We start from the raw sequence: 22,657 nt of genomic DNA, 5'->3' as shown, positions 1-22,657 counted from the left end.
TTCTTTTCAAGTGTCTATGGAGCATTCTCCAAGATAAATGATAATGCTGGGCTATAAAATAAGTCTCAACAAATGTCAAAGGATTAAAATTTGTAGAATATTTTCTCTGACTACAATAATAAAACTCAATAACAATAATACACCTAGAAAATTCCCAAATTCTTTGCAGTTAAACAACACACTTCTAAATAATTCATGCATCAAAGAAATCACAAGGGAAATTAGAAAATATTTTGAACTGAATAATAAAACAAAACATATCAAAATCTGTGGGATGTAGTTTAAGCAGAGCATTGTGATCAAATGGACTATATCCCCAGAATGTAAAGTTGAGTCAGCATTCAAAAATCAGTATAATTTATGACATTAACAGAATAAATGAGAAAACATGTAAGATCATCTTAGTAGATAAAGAGAATGCATTTGATAAAATTCAACACTATTCATGGTAGCTCTTAGCAGACTAGGAATAGAAGGGAACTTTCACAGTTTGATGAAGGACATCTATTAAAACCTACAGCTAATTACGTACTTAATGGTGAAATATTGAACACTTTATAAGATCAGTCACAAGGCAATAACATCCACTTTCACTGCTTCTATTCAATATTGCACCAGAGGCCCATCAGTGGGTCTCTGGTGCACATCAGTGCACCACAGCAGTGCAATAAGAAAAAGAAATAAAAGATTTTAAAATTGGAAAAGACAAACTAATACTCTCTCTACTGTCATATAACATGATTTTCTTTCTTTTTTTTATTTTTTAAATGTTTGTTTATTTTTTGAGAGAGAGAGCAAGCCAGGGAGGGGCAGAGAGAGAGGGAGAGAGAGAATCCCAAGCAGGCTCTGCGATCTCAAGACAGAGCCCGATGTGGGGCTCAAACTCATGAACTGTGAGATCATGACCTGAGCTGAAATCAAGAGTTGGACACAACGGACTGAACCACCCAGGTGCCCCAACATGATTTTCTACAGAGTATCCTAAGTAATCTACACCATCACCACCAACAACAAAACAACCCTACAAAACTGCTAGAATAAATAAGTGAATTTAATTTAGCAGGGTCATAGGATACAAAGTAAATCTATTGAAATCATAAGTATTTCTATATCCTAGTAACAATTGGCAATCAAAAATTTTAAATATAGCTTAAAATATCATCTGAAAGCTTAAAATATTTAGGAATAAACTTAGATATAAACACTGAAAATCACTAAATATTGCTGAGGTAAAGGAGACAAATAAATGAAGAGATATACCATGTTCATGGGTCAGAGGAGTTAATATCATTACGGAGCTCATTCTCCTCCCCCAGTTGATCTATAGATTCAGTGGAATGCCAATCTAAATCTTCTAAATCTGAGCAGGCTTTTTTTTTTTTTTTTTTTTTTTTTGTATAAAATGACAGGATTGATAGGCTTATTCTGAGACTTATATGGAAACACAAAAGACCTAGAAGAGACAAAACAACTTTGAAAAAGAAGAATAGGGGCACCTGGGTGGCTCAGTTGGTTAAGCATCCAACTTCAGCTCAAGTCATGGTCTCACTGTTTGTGGGTTCGAGCCCCACATCGGGCTGTGTACTGACAGCTTGGAGCCTGGAGCCTGCTTCGGATTCTGTGTCTCCTTCTCTCTCTGCCCCTCCCCAACTTGTGCTCTGTCTCTGTTTCTCAAAATAAATAAATGTAAGAAAGGAAGGAAGGAAGGAAGGAAGGAAGGAAGGAAAGAATAAAGTGGAAAGGCTTACACTATTTATTTCAACGCTTACTACAGGGCTATAGTAATCAAGAGAGTGGGGTATTCATATAAGGACATGGGTACAGACAGACTAATGGGAGAAAACAGAGAATCTTATATAATCATATATAGTCAATTGGTTTTCAACGAATGTGCCAAAATAATTCAATGGGGAAGTTGGAACAACTACATATCTGTTTGGTGAAAAAAAAGAAACCCTGAATCCTACCCCATGACATACACAAAAATTAATTATAAATCAGTTAAAGACCTAAATGTAAAAGCTAAAATTATAAAACTTTACAAAAAAATGTTAGAGAAAAATCTGTATGACCTTGGTTAGAAGCAATGATTTCTTAGGACACAAATATTGGATTTTGTGAAAATTAAAAACCTATGCCCTTCAAAAGACACTGTTAAGAAAATGAAAAAGTAAGCCATAGACAAAAATACAATACACATATCTGACAAAGGACTTATACCCAGAATACATAAAAAAGCTCTTACAACTCAATAAGAAAACAAACTCCATTTTTAAAAATGGATAAAAGATACTTCACAAAAGAAAGATTAGTGAGTGGTCAACAGCACCTGTGGCAGCATTATTCTGCACAGTCAAAACCTAGAAATAACCTAAATGTCCATCAGCGTGTCAGTGGGTCTACAAGTTGTGGTATTTTTATAATGGACTACTACTCCAATAAAACAGAATAAACTGACACACGTGAAACATGGATGAATATCAGAATCATGCTGAGTGAAAGAAGCCAGACATGCTAAACTACATACAATACGATTCCCCTTACATGAAGTTCTAGAACAAGCAAAGCTAAGCAATAGTGATACAAATCAGATCATATAGAAGTTCCTGGGACAATGTGGCAGGGTACTGACTGCAAAGGGTCATGAGGGAACTTTCTGAGGTGATGAAAATGTTCCAAATATCATTGGAGTAGCGGTTACATAGGTGTGCACATTTGTTAGAACTCGTGAGCTACACATTTAAAATGTGTACATTTTATTTTACATAAGTCATAGTTTAACACTGACTTCACAGAAGTGTGTGTGTGAGAACTCCTCTCTCTTGACTGTGATGACTGCACTTTCCCCCTATTGTGTCAGATCAGGCTTCCATCCGTCCCAGCTTCCAAACTTCCTGTTGTTAACAAATAATTGGTCACAGAAATAGGATTTTCAGGGAGAAGGAAGAAGAAATCACTCGCTTTTAGGGAGGGTGTGGGGGAGACAGAACAATATACTCAGACGTGACAAAGTCCCAGCACATCCGGTGTACAAAATTCCTTTAGAACCCTGTGTGTGCCCGAAGTAAACCCAGGGAAGCAGGAATAGAAAGAACAGGTGACACCATCATGTGCGCACCTGCATGTCCTCACTGTCAGTCTTCATGTCCCACAGACCCAGAGAAGACCTGCCAGCCAGTGTTGGAGACTTTGCGCCAGGCCATAGATGGCACGGTGTATGCCCACAGCACCTTGGAATTGCAGATGCTGCAGCCTCTAGTCAACTTCCTTGCCACTGCCACAGTACCAGGCTTCTGTGAGCTCCCACTGTGCCCACGTCTCTTTAGACTCTTCACAGTGCTGGCCCTGGGTAGCATGACCCAGGCCATCCTTCTGAGCAGGCATACACCTAGCATCCAGGCCTGGCTTGAGCGCTTCCCCTCTGTGGAACGGGAGGGGGTTCTAGCGAAAGCCCTGGTCCGGGCCTCAGTGGAGGCCTGGGAGGCTGTGGGAAACTGCTTTATGCCTTCCCCGCTCCACCCACATTACCGCTTTTCCCTGCACTCTGTGAGCCAACTACTGGGCAGCTTGCAGCTGCTGCCAACCAGGATGGGCTCCCGGGGTTTTCTGGATATTCCCAACCATCAGGAGCACTTGCACCGGGTGTCAGGCTTACGTGGCACCCACCTGACAGTCATGATGGCCACACGTAACATGGTGCGTCTTTGGTTGCATGAGGCACAGAGGACATTTTGTGATCGGCTGGATAGCCCTAGAGAACGCTCCTACTGTGCCAACCTGCTCCTAGAAGTAGCTCAGAGTGTCTTCTGCTGTGAGCCAGCACCCCAGCATGGGGGCAAGGGCTATGAGGAGGAGGAAGAAAATGAGGAGGAGAGGGTGCCCGAAGTGGAATCTGAAGGGGAGTTGGCCCAGTGGGAGGACTTAAGCAACAGTGGCAGTGAGACAGAGGAGGAGGACGACCCTTATGGCCTTCAGGTCACCACAGGCTCACCCTCCAATGATTCAGGTCTAGCACCTTCCACAGCACCAGTAAAGAAGGAAAGCACAGAAATTATAAGTCAGGATACAAGCCAGGATGAAGGCACAAAAACCTGCAGCTGCAAACTTCAGTTAAACAGAAACAAGAGTTGGTGGCAGAAAACCGCCCAGATGGACCTGGTTTCTCCTCTGTTGCTACCAGTGCTACTACTCTGCCCCTGGGAAAAGCCCTCTGACCTGGTCTTCAGTCAGGAGCTGACACTAGGGTCCAACTCTGAGAGCCCCAGCCTGTACCTGGAACGGCAGTGGGAGAGCCTGGAGGAGCAGCTGTCCACCACAGCCTCTCAGCTGAAGTTGAACGCCTCCCTTGCCTCTTGCCACGCCATGGCCATGCACGTGGCCCGTCTGGTCCGGGTGCTGGCCAGGCCTCGGCAGCATGGCATACTGCTCTCAGGGGCTTTGGGTACTGGGCGCCGTACTGCCATCACTCTGGCAGCTAGCATTTATCAGGCCCGCCTCTTCCATCTGCCATCTGGCTCAGAGGAGGCCATTCTCCAGTGTCTACGGGATGCTAGCTGGCATGCTGGCATGTTAGGCCAGCCAGTGGCCCTGCTGGTGCCCAAGGGTGTGGATCTTACTACCCTTCATCGTCTGCTGGCCCTGGCAACCTCGGGCAGTTTCCCTGACCAGTATACAGAGGCAGATCTGGAAAGTATTGAAGAACATCTCCCCAAGGAGAACCTTAGTGTCAAGCAGAACATCAAGAAGGAAGTGCTGTTGCACAGGTGAGGCCAAGAACCCCATACTAGGAACTGCTTTGCTCTTGCTCTGTCCTGGCCAAAAGGCCAAAAAGAAATCTAAGAGCTGCTGTGAGAGCTCAGATCAGGGATAAGGGGTCAGGTTTGGGGTTGGGACCTCGATGGGCAAACAGGGATAAAGGGGAGGACAGTATCTGAGCTCCTGGCCCACAGGTTCTACCAGCAAGTGTGCAACCACCTGCACATGTTCATCCTGATTGGAGATGACCAGGCCCACAAACAGCTGCCCTCGACCCTTTACCTGAGGCTTCTTCAACTGGCCATTGCTAGCATTGACCGCTATGAACCCTGGGACCAAGACTCCCTGATCAGTGTGGTCCGGCACTACCTGGAGGGTGCTCAGAATCCATCCATTGATGATGGTGAGCCCTTTTTACTGTTCTCACTACACATCCCAACCAAGTTTTAATGAGGATTCAGGTCAGTCTCTCTCTCTCCCTAGAACCTAGTGACCCCCTTCACCTTTTCTGCCCCTTTTCCTAAGTCAGAAGAGGGTCCCTTTTCTTTCCCATTCCCCCACAAGTTCACAAGCCCAGGCTAAAGTCATGCCCATTTCAGACTCCTTGAAGTGCCCAGACCTCCAGGCGTCAATTCCCAGTGTGGCCAAAGCCATGGCTCTCATCCACCTTTCGGCTGCCAGCTACCATGGACACCTATGCCCTGAGTTGCCACTAGTCACCCCCAAGACATTCCTAGACTTTCTGGACACCTTCGTGCTGCTGCAGCAACAGATGACTCTGCAGATTAAGAAGAAGGCCCAACGGTAAGTGGCCCCATTTCCTGCACTGTACCTCCTGCTTCCTTGGGTCCACTAATTGGTATATTGTTTCTCCAGGATCCAGAATGCCCTGGAAAATCTGAGAATGCTTATGGAGAAGCACAATGCCCACACCAACTTTGTCTTTAACTTGGAACAGTTGCTGAAAAGTTCCCGCAAGGTAAAGGGGGAGAAGATTGTGAGGTATGCACAGTAGGGTCAAAGCAGGAGACCAAAGGGGGATTTTGGAGGGACCACCCAAACCGAACCTAAGGGTTTTTTTTTTTAAGTTTATTTTTATTTATTTTGAGAGAGAGATAGAGAGAAAGCAGGGGAGGGGAAGAGGGCAAAGGAGACAGAATCCCAACAGTGCAGAGCCCAGTCGCGGGGCTCGAACTCATGAGCTGTGAGATCATGACCTGAGCTAAAATCAAGAGCCAGACACTTCATACCTACTGAGCCAGGCACCTCTGAACCTCAGTTCTTATCTCTTAAGAGTACTCCTTTCCTCAGGGGAATCTCTTTAGTCTCTGCTATCACCTCCTTTAGAGCTTAGGCTCAAGGTTGCCCATGGCACAGCTGACATCAGGCCGATTCTTCTAAACACATGAAACCCCAGTGTCTTCTTCTGGTTTCCTCAGTATGTACCTTGACTATGGGAAGTTCAGTGTACTCCCCAAAATCTCCATGGATTCCCAACGGAAACAGGGCAGAGATTATACTCTCATGATCACCTCTACTCTTATCTCTTCTTCTCCTGGATTCTCTATCATGACTCGTTAGCACACCTCTTATAGCCATCCTGTTCTCCCATATAGCTTTGTCTCTGTACCTTTTCCCTCCACAAAAGCACTGACTATACAAGGCTCTTGTGTCCACCGAGTAAATGTGGATGGGCGATGGCAGTGGGTCAATTTAGATTTTAGACCAGACCAGAGACTGGAATGGTACACTAGACCTCAATGTCCTGAATTTCTTTAGTCACCCTCCACAGGGCATTTCCCAGTAACCAGCTCTTCTCTTCTCCTCCCTCTCCCCGTGCCCATTCACAATGCTATTCAACCACTCCACTTTTCCTTTAGAACTCTCCCAATACAATTCTCATGTAACAAGAGATATTTTTCTCGTCCAAACTTAAATCTCATTTTGTTCTTAATAAGAGAGAATTCCAAAATAGCTTTTCTTTTTATTCCTGCTACACAAGGCTTTGGTGAAGGTTCAGGGATAACTGCAGAGAAGTGAACTAGTGGTCAACTCACTAGTTCAAATGGGTTGGACAAAAGGACAAATACTTCCCCTCAACTGGGATTTCGGGCCATACAGCTCCCAGTGGCCAGTCTGTCTCTTTTGATGGGTGCCTCAGGGATATCACCCAGTGCTGTGCAACTCTAGGGGCATGGCTTCCATTGTGTCTACATGCATGGTTGTCATCGTGTTCTCTGTAAATGATGTTGGAGTTCTCACGGTACTGATACCCTCCTACCATCCACCACCAAGGGTCACTAGCTTAGATAAAACTTCAGGGCTCATTAAGGTGAAAACAAAACAAAACAAAACAAAAAAGTTCACAGAGGGACAGGAATGCCCATTCAAGTGTTTTCCAAATTCCAGTGTCTTGTGTTGGGTCCTGCCATTTCCCAAAGTGATTAATACCAGGAATTGTTGATCTGATTTAAAGGTGCTACTATTCTTTGAGTCAGTTATATCAGAGCACAACATAAGAAACCCAAAAATCTGAATAAGAGATGTTCATAGTGGATGCGCCTGGCTGATTCAGTTAGAAAAGCATGTGACTCTTGATCTCAGGGGTTTTGAGTTCGAGCCCCACACTGGGTATAGAGATTACTTAAAAATAAAACCTTAGAGAGAGAGAGGGAGAGAGAGGTTCATAGTGTCAGAGGCATTCAATGTCAGATCCTTTGCCCATTCACTCAACAGCTGTAATAGTGTGTACTTCTTTCAGTGTTCCCCACACCAGGAAATGGCATCACCATCCATTTAGTCACTTAAGCCAAATCCCAGGAGTCATTCTGGAGCCCTCCATCTCCCTTTTCTCTCATATTCCACTGGTTCATTTATTCATTATTGTACTCTACAACAATTAAGGGAACTCCACTTTTTTTCTATCCAGCCACTCATTGATATTTATGTCTGTGTCTACATCGACGTCTACATCTAGATAGATAGGTCACTAGAATCCTTGCCAAAACTTTCTGAGGTGGCTATCCTTTTTCCCATTTTATAGATGAGAAAAGTAAGACCCAGAGAGGTTAGGATGAGGATTAAATGACATCTTACTTGGAAAGCATTTAAAAGTGCTGGCACAGGGGCGCCTGGGTGGCTCAGTCAGTTAAGCGGTTGACTTCAGCTCAGGTCGTGATCTCGCGGTTCATGGATTCAGGCCCCGCGTCGGGCTCTGTGCTGACAGCTCTGAGCCTGGAGCCTGCTTTGGATTCTGTGTCTCCCTCTCTCTCTTCCCCTCCCCCATCACGCTCTGTCTTTCTCTATCTCTCAAAAATGAATAAATGTTAAAAAAAATTTTTTTAAGTGCTGGCACATAGTAAGAGTTCAATAAATGATAGCTCCTCCTAATTAAGAAAGATAAGGCACTGTCATTGCCTTCATGGTGCCTAGTTTACTGGAACATATAGACTCAGCTAGGCAATTACTGTTACTGTGATAACAGTGTGTTATCACAAAGTCCAGGGAGCTCTGAAGTATCAAGACTTTCTAGAGAAAGCAAAGTGCCACAGTGAGTAGCACAGAGCCATGTGTAGAACACGGCAAGCACTAAAAATCATTCCTTAAATATGTAAAGAAATGAATGAAGTGCACCAAAGTTGATGCCTGGAGGTTAGCTAGGATTTGGCGTAAAAGGGAGTGGGGGTGGGTGGGAAGACTGTCACAGGCTGAAGCAAAAGCATGGGCAAAGGCCCAGAAGCAGGAGAATGTGTGTCACGTTGGAGGAGCTAAAAGTCAGGAATGGCTGGGAGAGTGGGGTGCTGGGGCAAGGACAGACACAAGGTTAGAAAGCGGAGTTGAGGTCTCCTGGGCACAGAGTCCTTGTAAACCAACTGGGAGAGTTGGCAAATGTTCTGAAACATGATGATGATGGTATTTGGCTACGGCATGGAGAGCAGAGGAGAAGAAGGGGGTAAGAGTGGAAACTGAGATGCAGTGAGGGAGCAGACATGATGGACATGTGGGAGGTAGAACAGAAAGGCCTTGAAGATGGGTTGGGTTTGGGGGAATAGAAGAGATGGAGCCAGGGTAACAATGAGATTTTCTTCCTTGGGAAACTGTGTTTTGCCACAGTTCTCTGTGAAAAAGAACGGGTGAGGAGATGAGTAAGATTGCAAGAGATCTGGCAGGGCACAGCGAATATGTTGTTCATTTGTGGGCATGTGGGCTCTGAGGGGCCTGTGAGGCATTGAAGAGGAGATTGCCATGAAGCAGATGGACACATGGATGTGAGGCTCAGGAAAAAAAATCTGGCTAGAGATAGCAATTTGAGAGTTGTTAAAATTTAAGTGGTAATGAAAGGCATGAGATTAGGGAGGGCACATAGAAGTGTAGGATGAGAAGGTAAGGGGGCCCTGAAACATTGCTGTGGAATACTGAAGGGATGGTAGAGGAGAAGACTGAGTAAGAGCAGCCACAGAAGTTGGAGAAAGCCAAAGGAGTACACGGGGTCATGAAAGTCAAGGGAGGACAATGTTTCAAGAGGGAGGGAACTGCCTTGTATGACAAATGCCACTAATGGGTCAAGTAAGATAGAGTATGGCATAATGGTTAAGCATGTGGGCTTCAGAGTCAGACTGCCTGGGCCTGTGTGGCAGTTCAGGAGAAGCAGTCACCCACTGGGAGCTGCATCACCAAGTGTGTAAGTCACAGACCAGTAAGTGATAGTTCCAGGGCCCAGTCTTTGTGGCCTACATGGAGTTCAACTAGCTCCTCCTGACTATCAAGTGAGGAGTATGCTGCAGTCCCAAGCCCACAGGGCTCCCCTTGGGGTAAGCCCACCTGGCCCAGGATCTGGAGCTGCAGTGCCTGGACCTCTGTTTGCAGAACCTCCACATACTTCAGCAGCAGCTCCAGCAAGACAAGCTGCTGTATAGGCGGCAGCTGGCGGAGTGTCAGCAGCAGGAGGACCTCATCAAGAACCTGACCAAGCAGCGGGATGCCCTGCGGGCTCAGTATGAGGCTTTCCTGGAGCAGGTGGGGTCTTGCTGCTGCCTGCCCTGTGCTGCTCTTCTCTTGGGAGGGGACAACACTTCACAGGATGCCCAGAGGAAAGAATGGGGTGACTTGTCATGGAGTCTCGTGGGGGAGGGGCAAAGTAGGATGGCTTGAGGAATGGTCCCTCATGGGAACTCCTAAGAAGAGGTGATCACTCCTGGCAACACATTGAAGGAAGAGGACACTTTGGAAATTCACTTCAAGAGTGCATATCTCATTTAGATGGGCAAGGCATTCCTGGGGCCTCTGAGCCAGCTGCAGGTAGCAGACTTTGAGGAGCTACGGAGCTATCGAGTACCACCGGAATCTGTGGTCCGGGTGACCGACGCCCTGTGCGATCTGTTCCACTGTGAAACAGGCTGGGCCAGCGCCAAGCAGCTCTTATGCACCGAGGATTTTTATCAGGTAGGGAATGTGGAGCACGATGGAGGAGGAGAGCAGAGGCACAAAGGGGAGACTTGGCAGAGCGAGGCTGTTAGGGCCAGGTCCAGAAAACCTGTGTCTGCCCCTACCCCTCTTAACACATTTTCCCAGGAGCTGGTGTTCTTCCCCAAGGAGAAGATGACAGACTCCGAGATGATAAAGTTAGCCCAAGCTCTGAAGGCTCCAGGTATGAGTGATGCAGCTCTGCGGGCAGTAAGCATACCTGCAGCGAGCCTGGCGGCCTGGCTCTGGGCCGTCCTGCGCTATGGGCTGGCACAGCGTCGGGGACTGCCCACGGGCCTGCTGCTGCGGCAGATAGAGGCCACGCTGGCTCGGGAGCAGGCCCTCCTGGGCCACCGCCAGTTCCAGGCCCAGGAGACCCTGGAGCACAAACTGGATCTGGCCAACAAGCTGGAAGACTCCTGGGTTTCGCACAACCGTGTGATGGAGAATCTCATTCGCGCTCAATGTGGCCAATATCACAAGTGGCCCATAAAGTCTGCACTGCTCACACCTATGCAGTCCTGGACTACAGAGCTCCAGGTAACCAGCTCCTGCCCCGGTCTTCCCCCAAAGCTCATTTCTGTCCCACTGACCCCAACAACTCTGCTCCTCCCTGCACCCTCACTGCCTCCCTTTGTCCCACTGCCCTCCTTGCCATGCTTTCCTGCATACCCTGCTTCACGCCCTCTCTACCAGACCCTCTCTGCCTGCACCCTCCTCGCTGGCCTACATGCCCTCTGTTCTTCCCTTCCACACCAGAAGTTGAAGGGGCACTGCACGACTATGTTCGGGGATGCCCTTCTGTGTTCAGCTGCCATCATCTACCTGGGTCCTTTCCCAGCACTGCGGCGCCAGGAGCTACTGGACAAGTGGCTGGCTCTGTGCAGGGGCTTCCAGGAGCCCCTGGGCCCAGATGATGTGAAACAGGCCCTGAAGCAGAAGCAGAAATCTGCCATCATGCCACCAAAGAACCCCCTGCTCTCCACACGCTCTCCCTTCAACCTTCTGACCCTGCTTAGCTCCAAATCTGAACAGTTCCAGTGGGACCGAGACCTGAAGCCCCAGGCAAAGTCAGCCCGCCTGGCAGGCCTGCTCCTGCGAAGTCACACCCACTACTCCAGCTTCCGTTGGCCTCTGCTGCTTGACCCTAGCAACCAGGCCCCCATCTGGCTGAACCCACTGCCTCTGCAAGAGACTAGATGCCTGGCCCCAGGTCCAGGTAAAGTGCAGATATAAAGCCAGGGATAATGAACATAATGCTTCTCCTTCTCAGGTATCTGAACCGCCAGCACTCAGCCACAGGTGGTTCTCCCTTTCATAATAAAGACACTAAATTTTTGTAGCCAGCGTATCCTAGATTTCAGCAGCCTACATATTAATAAATTAGGTCACATTTGCATCTTGGGGCCTATACTGTAATGATTCTGACTTTACATGTCTGACCAGTCCATGATCTTCCACTTCCTTGGTCTGCTCAGCACTCTTAGAAACTTGGCCTACAACTCGGAGCCTTCCTTACTGTCGGAATTTATCCCATGTTCAGGAATTCTGGGGAAATATTTCTATTATCTCTGCCTGGAGCAGAGACCTATCTGGGTCGAGTGTCAGAAGGAGGTGTTTCCTAGGGGAAGGAAGCAAGGGTATTGGGTAGGGGAAGGAGAAAATGATGTTTATTTCCCAGAAGGGGTTGGGAGTTGCACTGGGGACAGTAATAGATATCTACAATGGAAGGTACATAATAAAGCAGTCTGTAATGTGGGCTCTATAATCCGACTGTCTGGGTCAAATACCTGTTCTTTGCTAGCTATGCAAACTAAGACATGGTACTTAATCTCTCTAAGCCAAAATTTATTTGACAATAAAATTAGCATCTTAATTATACCCATCTTACAAAACATCGTATTAAGTGAGATAATTTATGTAAAAGGGGTTCACATAGTGCCTAAAAATAATTTCTCAAAAATTTTAGTATTACTACTAATGTATTACTGCTACCATTATTACATTCCATCCCTTGGCTGTGCAGCATAACCTTCCATTGTGCCCATACACCATTATGAAAATACACAGTATATAACTATCACATGTGCAACTATAAGTAAATTTACACCCTTTCTAGTAAGGGACACAATGAAGAAACATCTAGCTGCAGCATCCAATTCTGAGTCCAGGAGCTGTGAACAGTGTTCATTGTTCTTGATCAGAGTTAGATGTGGCTCTTTGTGATTCTATAACCTATGGCAGAGTACACTCTCAATCTCACCATAGCAGTACATCCAATATGCAGAGTGAAGCAAAATCAAATCAAGATAACCACAGTAAACTTCCTGTTTAGAAACTGGATAAGGGTAAGAAACACACACTTATCTAATTAGTCTTTAGCATGTACTGTGTAATGCCAGACAGAGATAGGAAGGCAAATGATTAGCATCACTTCACTGGCTATAGAGTGAGTTCTTGGGACAGCCACTTCAGCTGTCCTGTGTTCTAATGAACAGTATGATGTTCCTTGTCCATTGTACCCAGGGCTATCTGTGAAAGGAACATTGGTCAAGAATCCTGTTTGTAGCTATTCAGCCATACATAGCCACTCCTATCGGAACGGGATGGGGGCTTAGGATTTGTCTTCAAATTAAGCAAACACTGATCACTTGTTACCAGATGGAGGATTTTCTGGCTAATTCCACTAAATCTCTCATCTTCTTTCCTCCAGATTTCATCTATAAGGATTCTGTTAGCTATTAACCAATGCCAGAAATCTTGGTACACTCTCATTCTTGAATTTAAACCCTATTTTCTGTCTTCTCTCTTAACATTGGTTCTGGGGGCTTGAGCAATTCCACTAAGCCTTAATTGCCATCCAGCTAAACCTTGGCCTTCAGCTCAGAGCTGTAGTAAGAAAATAGTTTGAGTAGTGAGCTCAGGGTAATTGGCCATGGAACATAGCCCCGAATACTTGGGGGCTGTATCCAAATCAAAAGGGGAAGGGAGACTATTAAATTTGTCAAGCAGAGAATGCATAAAGAGAAGTGCTTGAGATGGATCTGGAAAATTACCTTCCCTGATTTTCCAGCCTCTTCCAATAGCCAGTAATTTCCTATTCCATGCAACATGAGGTAGATAACCATCTTTACAAATCAGCAAGGTGCATGAGTATCTGAACATTTGTGGTCTGAAATTGCTTGATATGAGCAGAAAGGAATTTTCTTACAGTTTTTTTTCCTGAGGGTTGTTCCTCTCATCTAAGTAGAGAAGTAGCCAGCATGCCTTCTTCTAAATCCACTGAAGTTCAGTGAGCATATGGTCCAAATCCCATGAGATAAACCAACTTCTTACCCACCACACAGATTAGTAGGGAAAAGAAAAATCCTCATTGCCTCCCCACTAACTCGCTGTATCAGTTAGAAATGCTATCACTATCAGTAACAAAAGCCCAACTTACCATGGCTTAAGACATAAGGATTTATTTATCTCACATTATAAGAAGTACTGAGATAAGCAGGCACCAGCCTTCAGTGTTGCCTTCAAGTACCCAGATCCTTCTGTCTTTCTGCTCAATAATCCCTAGCATGTTGGCTTATCACATTATAGTGGGTTGAATGTAGTGGGTTGAGTCCTAACCCACAGAACCTCTATGTTAAAGAGTCTTGCAGATATAATTAAGAACCTTGAAATGAGATTACCCTACATTATCTGGGTTGGCCCTAAATCAGTGAGAAGTGTCCTTAGAAAAAAGAGAAGGCATAGTGACAGAAAGTAAAGACCTCATGAAGAGGGAGACAGACAGTGGAGTTATGTAGTCACAAGCCAAGGAACTCCTGGAACCACCAGAAGCTGGAGGAGGCAAGGAAGGAGTCTTTTCTAAAAGCTTCAGAGAGAGTGCTCGCTTCGGCAGCACATATACTAAAAGCTTCAGAGAGAGTACAGCTTTCTCAACACCTTGACTGTGGACTTCTGGCCTCCAGAACTATGAGGAAATAAGTTCCTGGTTTTTCCAGCCACCATATTTGGGTGCTATCCTTCCAAGCATCATGTCAGAGTTGCTGCTAGCCATTTCTGTCCCTTTCATCAGGAAAACAAAAGATCTTCCAGAAATCTGAACAGCTACATGTGGTAGGCAGAGTTTTGGCCCCCGTCATCTTTGTCCTCTATTTTTACTCCTATGATTATGTTACATGGCACAAAAGACTCTGCAGATGTAACTAAGATTACTAATCAATTGACCGTAATAAAGAGATATCCTGGGGTTGCCTGGTGGCTCAGTCAGTTAAGCATCCAACTCTTGATCTTGGCTCAGGTCATGATCTCAGGGTTCGTGAGTTTGAGCCTAGAGTCGGGCTCTGCACTGATAGCACAGAGCCTGCTTGGGATTCTGTCTCTCTGCCTCTCTCTCTCAAAATAAATAAGTAAGCTAAACACACACACACACACACACACACACACACACACACACACACACTCACACACAAAGGACAGGGATATCCTGAATTATCTGGGTGGGCCCAATGTAATCACATATGCCCTTCAAAGAAGCAAGGAGGAAAGAAGAGGCAGCCAGGAAAACTTGAAACACAGAAGGATTCAAGGAACTATTATTTCTGGGTGGAAGATGCAGTGGGCTACAGGGAATGTGTGAGATAGAAATGAATTCTGTCAAAAACCAGTAAGCCTAAAAGAGGACCCAAGTCCCAGATTAGAACTGCAGCCCCTGTTGATGCCTTGATTAGCCCTGTGTAACCCCAAGCAGAGCACCCAGTCATGTTGTGCTGGGCTTCTAACCTGAACTCAAACATAACAAATGGGTGTTGTTTTCAGCACTTATTACTAAGTGGTAATTTGTGGTGATTTGTTAAGCAATAGGAAATGAATCCACCAAACTGTGGACCCAGCAACCTCCACTTGCCCACTTCTTAATGCTTAATACTTTTAAAAAATTCTTAAATTTCTTAATACTTAAAAAGATATTATTTCTCTCTTCCAGCTCCTGCTGTAGAGGAGGCAAAGGAGAAGGTGGCTGGGGAGCCAGCCATCTGTGTCCACCATACCGTGGCCCAGGACTTGGCTAATTCCATAGTTTATGGTCTTTCACTTAGCAGTTGCTACTTCCAGGCACTGATTTCTATATTAGCAACAATTCTTTTCGTTATGATAAAAGTAGCTTAGGCAAAAGGAGAGATACACGGATTCTTCTAACCGACCGCTGAAAGGCAGAAATGGAGCAGACTTCCCTGGAGTTTTAGGGAAATAATAATGACAGCTAACATTTGTTGAGTGCTTACTATGTCCAGCTGAGTACTCTCTCTGTATCGTTTCATGTCATCTTCACAGTAACTCCGTGAGGTACCTACTAATATCAACCCCATGTTGCAGCTAAGGAAACGGAGTCAGAAAGAGCTTAAGTGACTTTCCTGAGGTGTCTTCCTGTGGACCTTCCCTCAAGAGATAGAGCCCTTGGGTGAATGGTGTTCCCTAGGAGCCCAGTTTGTCCTCTGAGAGGAGCTCCTCTCCATCTTTCTGTCATAGGGATGGGCTTTGTGAGAAATCAAGAAAAAGAAGAGGCCATGGAAGAGGAAGATTGCAATAGTGAAGAGAGTGATAAGACTAAGGGCAAGGCAAAAGAGCAGAAGACAGAGGACAGAGAAAATGAGGAGGAGGGAAACAAGCAAGAGCACGAAGAGGAGGAGGAGGAAGAAGAGGAGGAGGAGGAGGAGAAGGAGGAGGAGGAGAAGACAGAGAGACAGAGGTCAAGGCTGGCTTCAGAGACTGGGGCTCTGCCCCTTCCCTCCCTTTGTGTGCTCTCAGGCACTGACCCAGAGCTCGGTCCTCAGCTCCAGGAGGCAGCTGCCAGTGGTGAGAACTGGTCCCCACCCACCATGTCCCCCTTCTGTGGCCCCACAAGCCTCTCACCCCCAGCCCGAACTCTGCTCCCATCCTTAACCCAAGCACTAACTCTGTTGAAGAGCCCTGAGGGAATCCTCCTATTATCCATGGGGGAGCCAGTGAGAGCCAGATTTTGTACAGGAGAGGGGGCTGCGTGCTGGCATGGTGAGTAGGGTGTCCTTGCCTCCCCCTCATAGGCCTGCCCGTGCTACTGACCAACATGGAGCTGGGCCTAGGGTGCCAAGAACTACAATGGCTACTGCGGCGGGAGAAGCTGAGCCCACCCCAGGTGCAACCCAGCTTCTGTCTCTATCTGAGCACTACTCTCCCCCTCAATGCCTTGGAAAAAGGTGAGTGCCAGTGGGTAAGTTGCCACCACAGCTCTGTGGACACACCAGGTCTCCAGCTTCACTCAGTCTGACCCCGAGCAGGCTCAGTACTGCAGCAGGGTGCCATACTCTCTGTGTACCCCAACCCTGGTTCTGTCAAGGGGTTAAGCATCCCCTATGTCCCTATGTGACCCCAAGTGCTAGGTTATGAGCTGCTGAAGGGGCTGAATGTACTGGATCTGAGCCTGAACATGGAAATCCTAGAGGAACAGATGCTGCACGAAATCTTGTGCGTTGAGTGTCCCGAGCTTGAGAGCCGCTGGCAGGACATAAAGATCAGAGCCCTGGATTCCTTTGAAGCTGTGGAGGCTGCTGAGGTGCCTGGGGGTCCTGTTATGGGTGGGGATGAGCTCGGGGAGGGGGCAGATATGGGGGTGGAGATGAGTGTGGATGGTGGGGGAACCACGTGAGAAAGAATCAGACCCATGGAACAGGTGACTGTCTGCAGGAGGGGCTGCTGCTGATGCTGCTGCTCCAGAACCCAAAACATCAGAAACCAGCCAAATTCCTCCGGGAGATGGTGAGGGCCCAGGCAAAGCTATGTCAGCTGCGTGCCCACTGTGAGGAGCTAGAAGAAATGAGACGGCAGGAGGTGGTACTGTGGGCACCCTATCGGCGTGTGGTCTGGCATGGAATGGCCATTATAAAGGCCCTTAGCCCATTGCAGAACCTGCTTCCACTTTTCCGTATGCACCCAGACAACTGGCTAGCAGCCACCAAGCGGGCCCTGAACAGCATGGAGCAGTATGAGATTCATCAAGGGGAGGACCTGCCCAGCCGTCTGCTGCAGCTGAGAACACAGCTGACCCGCCAGCTACTGGGCAGCACTGTGGCTGCGCTGGGCCTGACCCAGTTACCGTTGGTGGGTGCCTTGGGTGCTCTGGCTCTGCTGCAAGTGGCAAGGAAAGCACCAGAGCTGGAGAGGCTGGCACTTTGGCCTGGCCTGGCAGCCTCTCCTAGCACAGGCTACAGCAAGCCAAGTGTGGCTCGACCAGCCTGGCTGGGGCTGAGAGCCTGGCAAGAATGTAGGATGTTAGAGCTGCTGCCACCATTCGCTGGGCTGTGTGCATCCCTGGCACACCACTCCAATGTTTGGCAGGCTTATCTGTCCCTGTCATCCACAGTGCTGGGTCCTGCGCCTGGGCCTGGACCTGATCCACTTAGTCTCCTCCAGAAGCTGATTCTGTGGCGTGTGCTGCGACCTGAGTGCCTGGCAAGGGCCCTGGCTGACTTTACCACCAGCCTCCTGGGCCGGCCCCTGGATGAAAACCTGGATGCCTCCACCATACCCTTCGAACACAGCCAGGCTACTCAGCCCGTGCTGATCTTGTTGCCACCACCTGGTCACCCCACAGCCACCATGCATCCCCTGACTGTCATCCAGAAACTGGCTGCCAGGCATGAGCAGGTTTGAGCCTTGCTTGTTGGCCACACAGACACCAGACCTCTGTGGACTGAGATGGGGTGTGGTGGTCCCTCCCAGCATGCCCATGGATCTTTCTGGCTTACTCAGGGACTTTTGGGGGTCATTTGTGGCATTACCTTGGGTCCCTTGGGTCACCTAGGATCACTTTGAGTTACTCTGCCACCTCTCTGTTGGTCTTCAGGGACAGAAGCATCTGGAGGTGATCGCCCTGGGCTCTGAAGCCTGGGATCCAGTCTCGGTAGTGGTTAGCACTCTATGCCAGGCTATGCACAAAGGGCACTGGCTGGTGCTGGAGAACTGTCATCTGATGCCTCACTGGCCGAAGGAGCTGCTACAGCCTTTGTGGAGGCTGTTGGATGGAGCCAGGGGTGTGTTTGCTACCTAAATATGGCTTCTTGGACCCTGTCCAGTACCTGGCCTGACCTTGAACTCTCAGGCCTCATGGCTGATCCCCTCACTCCAAGTCTGTCCCTTGTGTCTGACTCCTGACCCTTGAGCCTCAAGTCTGATCCCTAAATTTGCATCTGACCCTTTACCCAGTGATTGATCTCAGCCCCATGTTTGACCCCTAGTGGTCTCGGACCTGGAGTCAGAACTGCTTCTGGCCCAACCTGCAAGCAGGAACATGGCCACTGTCCACAGAGATTTTCGTCTTTGGCTTATTTTGTCTGCAGAGGCTATTGCTTCCTTACCAGGTGAGGAGCTCCCCACTATAGTCTCTCAGATTGGAGGAGGATGGTACCTGTGCTGTGCTGACCCAGCACTCTCCTTCTGCCCCAGCTGTACTGACTCAGCACTCCATGCCTGTTTTCTGGGACCAGTCCCTGGAGCTGGGCCATGTCTTGATCAACAGCATGGAGCTAGCCCAGCAAGGACGGAATGTACAATCCCCAACCAGGATGCTGCCTCTGGTCCTCCTACATGGCCTCCTGCTATACCGGCAGCTCTATGGAATGAAGCTGCAGGCACACAGGGGCCGCTGGTGAGGGACCCCATCCATCTTGCTCAGTCACTCAGCAAACATTGTGCATTTTCCACATCCTAGATGAGTATGACTAATTCATGCCTGGGAAGCACCAAAGTGTGAGGGCAGGGGGGTAGTCAAGAAAGTCTCCTCCAAGGACTTTGAGATCTCACTTTGAACTGAGTCTTGGAAGCAGAGGCAGATCAGGTACCGATGGGGCCTTTCTGAGCAGAGGGATCTAGGCTCAGCAGGAGGGAGATTTCAGTGTGGCTGAGGGGGACACGCTGGGGGGTTGAGTGGGGACAGGCAAGGTTTATGGTAAAGGGCCTTTAAGATCATGGCAAGGGACTGGATTTTATCCTGAGGAGAGTAGGAAGCCACTGGAGGGTTTTAAGTAGGAAAAGAAATGTGATCCTAGTTGTCTGTTGGAAAGATCACTCTCACTGACTGCAGTGTGAATGGACCAGATGGGATAGGGCTGGAGGCAAGCAGAGCAATTTTAAAGGAGGCTCTGGCAGTCTCAAGGGACAAGGCCATGGTATGGGTGGAAGGGACTAGGGTAGTCATAGTAGAGATAGAGAGTAAATATGGAGTGAAGAAGGAGGAGTCAAGACAGCCTCCCAGATTTCTGCCAAAGACAATTGGGTGGCTGGTATGGGGGAAATATGATGATTTCAGTTAAAAAGCAAGCTGTATGAGGGGTGCTTGGATGGCTCAGTTGGTTAAGCATCTGACTCTTGATCTCAGCTCAGTTCTTCATCTAAGGATCCTGAGTTCAAGCCCCATGTTGGGCTCGGGGCTTGGCATGAAGCCTACTTTTAAAAACAAAAACAAAAACAAAAACAAAAAAAACAAGTTATATTGGAAGTGCTAAGTGCAAATGACTGGTGAGCCCTTATGAGTTGGGAGCTTGGGCTAGACAGACCAGAGTCCTCAGCATATAAATGGTTCTGAAACCCTGCTTCCTGCTCCCCTCCCCCAGGAGTCAAGTGACCCTGACCCAGGTCCTTCAGATCCAAGACCAGCTGTGGGCCAGCCTTAGCAATCCCAGTGCTGCCATGCAGGAGCTGGCTGGTGAGAATCTTCCTGTCCCCATGGAAAGCCCTGGGAGGGGCAGGGGGAGTGGGAGTACTGAGTTTTTGGTTTGGGTTTGGGAGGTGGTGGAAACTGGAGAGGCTAGAACTGAGGGGTTCTGACCTCATTCTCAGCTTCAGTTTTCTATGGGGGTCCTGTGGGAGACAGCAAGGACAGGGAGGCCCTGACTAGCCTAACACAAGCCTGTCTGAGCCCCAGCAGTGGGAGCTGGGCTCAACCACACACACCCCAGTATCTGCTGGCCACCCTGCTGCCCAGCCCAGGTAAGCTCCAGCCAGGTATCTGTGTTGGGGTGGGGACCCATGCCATGCCACTCTCTCAGGAATGTGAGCTGCATCCTACAAAGGTGTAGGAGGGGGCAATATTCACACAGTTATGGGATGGTGGCTTAAATGTCAGAGGAAGGCCTACTCCCTTGAGTCTGGGTGGGGCAGAGTCCATCTTATCTATCTATCTTCCCTCTCTCCACCTCCAAGAGCTAGGGGAACTGGATGCTTTGGCAGAGTGCAAGGCCCAGATGCACCTACTGCCCACACCTCCTGAACCCCAGAGCTGCGGACTGAGTGCCGGCCCCCAGGCCTGGCTGTTGCACCGCAAGAGTCGCGCTCTCTTGAGCGCGCTACAGCGGAGTCTACCTGCTTGGGTTCCTGAGGCTCGAGGAGGTTCCAGGCGCACGGAAAGGCGGCTGCGGCAGCGCCTAGTGCAGGCCAAGAGGAGGCTGGAGTCACTGCAGGCTCTGCTCATGGACACCGCCCGCCCGGAAGAGTCTGGCGCCGGGTGGGTGGTGCCGCAGCAGCGGCCTCTGCAGGCCTTCCTCCAGACCGAGGTGCTGGAACTGAGCCAGCTGGCGTGCACGGTGCTATGCGACCTTGATTGCCTGTTGCAGCAGCTGAAAGGCGCGCCCCCGTGCGCCTCCCGGCGCTGTGCCGCGGTGGCCCACGCTCTCTGGACTGGCCGCCTACCCCCGCCTTGGCGTCCCTATGCGCTTGCCGGCCCGCAGCCGCCCTGGCATTGGCTGCGACAGCTGTCCCGCCGTGGGCAGCTGTTGGTTCGCTACCTGGGGGTGGACGCCCAAGTACCAGGGCGCATCTTTCACCTATCAGCCTTTTGCCACCCGCGCCGCCTGCTGCTGTCACTGCGCTGGGAGGCTACCTTTGCTACGGGCGCCCTGCACCAGCGTGTGCCCAGCTCGAATCTCCCTGAATGCCAAGGCCCTGGCTTCAGTGGGCTCCCATATAAACGTCAGGAGCTGAACAGCAACCCTTTGCACCTCCAGGTATATTCATGCCATCCCTCCGTTTACACTTCCTCCCCCTCAAATCCTTGATTACATCGTGCAATTACCCATCTTGCCTCTTTGTGATCTTTCCCCTTTAGTAGGCCCATCTGCTCGAATACCCCGCACCCCCAGGACCCCTCCTAGCCTTGCCTGATAAGCTTCTTGCGCCCCCAGGTGGTGAACAGCCCAAATCCTACAGTTCCAGAGATGGGGCTGCTGCTGATTGGGCTACAGCTCCGGAACGCTGAGTGGGACCCGTTAGCAGGGGCCCTGCAGGACAGCACCTCCAGCCAGCCCTGCCCTCTGCCTCCGGTCAGCGTCTGCGTCCAGGCTCGGGGCGCCAATGACCTGACACCTCCAGCCGGTCTGCCTGTGTATTCCTGCCCTGTGTACATGGAAGGCCCCCTAGGCATTGTTAGGCTGCACAGCAGGAACATCCTGATGTACCTGCCCCTGCCCACGAAGCTCAGCCCCGCCACCTGTGACCAACTGAGAGTCCATGTGTGCAGCCCACCCTTGCCATGAGCCCTCAACCAAAATAAAGTTGGGGTGATTCGATTAAAGGTTTCTGAGATTTAGTAGTGCAAGGCGGTGTGCACATGGAAAATTGACACGCTAAGGGGAAACCCCAGTGTGCACAACTGAGAGGGGGATGTGGGTATCCCGTGGGAAGATGGGCCTAGAGTTGGTCATGTATCCAAGGCTCTAGGCAGATGGGGATGGCTAATACACAGGATCCTGAATCCTTGCCCAGCTTTCTACTGTGGTCTCAGTACTTGTGCTAAATCCACAAGGGGTGGAGATATATATATCCACATATACATACATACACACACATTTTTTTTCACAAAGGATATTTTTATAGAGAACATTAGAACTGAAAAATTATTTTTTAGAGCCTTGGTTGTATTACTGAGAATGCCTCAGTCTGGCCCTACCAGTCATCCCCTCCCCTGGGATGGATTCTCCCAGTGAGTCATACACATAAAAAACAAAAGCCAAATTAAGATACAAGGTTTTATGTGCATTCAACAATTACTTATTGAGCACTCCTCTGGATCACGTGCTCTTCCTGGCACTTATGAGGTTGTTCCAAAGCAGGAAGACAGAGAAGGAAAAGGTCAACATATGGATAAGTTAAATTTGATGATTTCTATGTGTTATAAAGACAATAAAGGAGGCTGATGTGTTAGAGCATGACTAGAGGGAAGCAGTTAGTATAACTTGGGTGGTCAGGGGATGCTTCCTAAACATTAGAAAGGGAGCTACTTGAAGATCTAGGAGGAGAGTTTCTGGATAGAGCCCTCAGTAGGTGCAAAGGTCTTGAGGCAGGACAGAACATGTAGCTGGAGTGTGGTGAATGAGGGGCAGGGAGATACAAAATGATGGAAAAGTATAGAAAGGGG

General features: G+C 48.6%; 1 protein-coding gene across 17 annotated transcripts in view; it reads left to right on the top strand.

The window, feature by feature from the left end:
* The window catches only part of DNHD1 (dynein heavy chain domain 1), a 92,971-nt gene extending 70,526 nt beyond the window's left edge, over nucleotides 1–22,445 (top strand). For 13 of the 17 annotated variants that reach the window (XM_078433151.2, XM_078433148.2, XM_078433147.2 and 10 more), the window contains 19 exons: nucleotides 3,155–4,763; nucleotides 4,950–5,158; nucleotides 5,355–5,559; nucleotides 5,632–5,734; nucleotides 9,622–9,771; nucleotides 10,015–10,197; nucleotides 10,327–10,758; nucleotides 10,978–11,437; nucleotides 15,742–16,068; nucleotides 16,296–16,448; nucleotides 16,626–16,804; nucleotides 16,936–17,895; nucleotides 18,095–18,281; nucleotides 18,486–18,608; nucleotides 18,694–18,895; nucleotides 19,860–19,951; nucleotides 20,086–20,235; nucleotides 20,449–21,248; nucleotides 21,426–22,445. In XM_078433151.2, coding sequence (XP_078289277.2) covers nucleotides 3,155–4,763; nucleotides 4,950–5,158; nucleotides 5,355–5,559; nucleotides 5,632–5,734; nucleotides 9,622–9,771; nucleotides 10,015–10,197; nucleotides 10,327–10,758; nucleotides 10,978–11,437; nucleotides 15,742–16,068; nucleotides 16,296–16,448; nucleotides 16,626–16,804; nucleotides 16,936–17,895; nucleotides 18,095–18,281; nucleotides 18,486–18,608; nucleotides 18,694–18,895; nucleotides 19,860–19,951; nucleotides 20,086–20,235; nucleotides 20,449–21,248; nucleotides 21,426–21,776 — 6,875 coding nt within the window. In that variant the 3' untranslated portion in view covers nucleotides 21,777–22,445. Of the gene's footprint in view, nucleotides 1–3,154; nucleotides 4,764–4,949; nucleotides 5,159–5,354; nucleotides 5,560–5,631; nucleotides 5,735–9,621; nucleotides 9,772–10,014; nucleotides 10,198–10,326; nucleotides 10,759–10,977; nucleotides 11,438–15,741; nucleotides 16,069–16,295; nucleotides 16,449–16,625; nucleotides 16,805–16,935; nucleotides 17,896–18,094; nucleotides 18,282–18,485; nucleotides 18,609–18,693; nucleotides 18,896–19,859; nucleotides 19,952–20,085; nucleotides 20,236–20,448; nucleotides 21,249–21,425 lie in introns of those variants that run through there. The other 4 variants (XM_078433159.2, XR_013550138.2, XM_078433164.2 and 1 more) reach the window with 4 other exon arrangements.
* Nucleotides 22,446–22,657: the final 212 nt, after the last annotated feature.

This window comes from Panthera onca, chromosome D1 (assembly GCF_046562875.1).
Source record: "Panthera onca isolate mPanOnc1 chromosome D1, mPanOnc1 haplotype 2, whole genome shotgun sequence".
In the NCBI taxonomy this organism is placed as follows: Eukaryota; Metazoa; Chordata; class Mammalia; order Carnivora; family Felidae; genus Panthera; species Panthera onca.
This window is presented reverse-complemented; position numbering and strand designations above follow the sequence as displayed.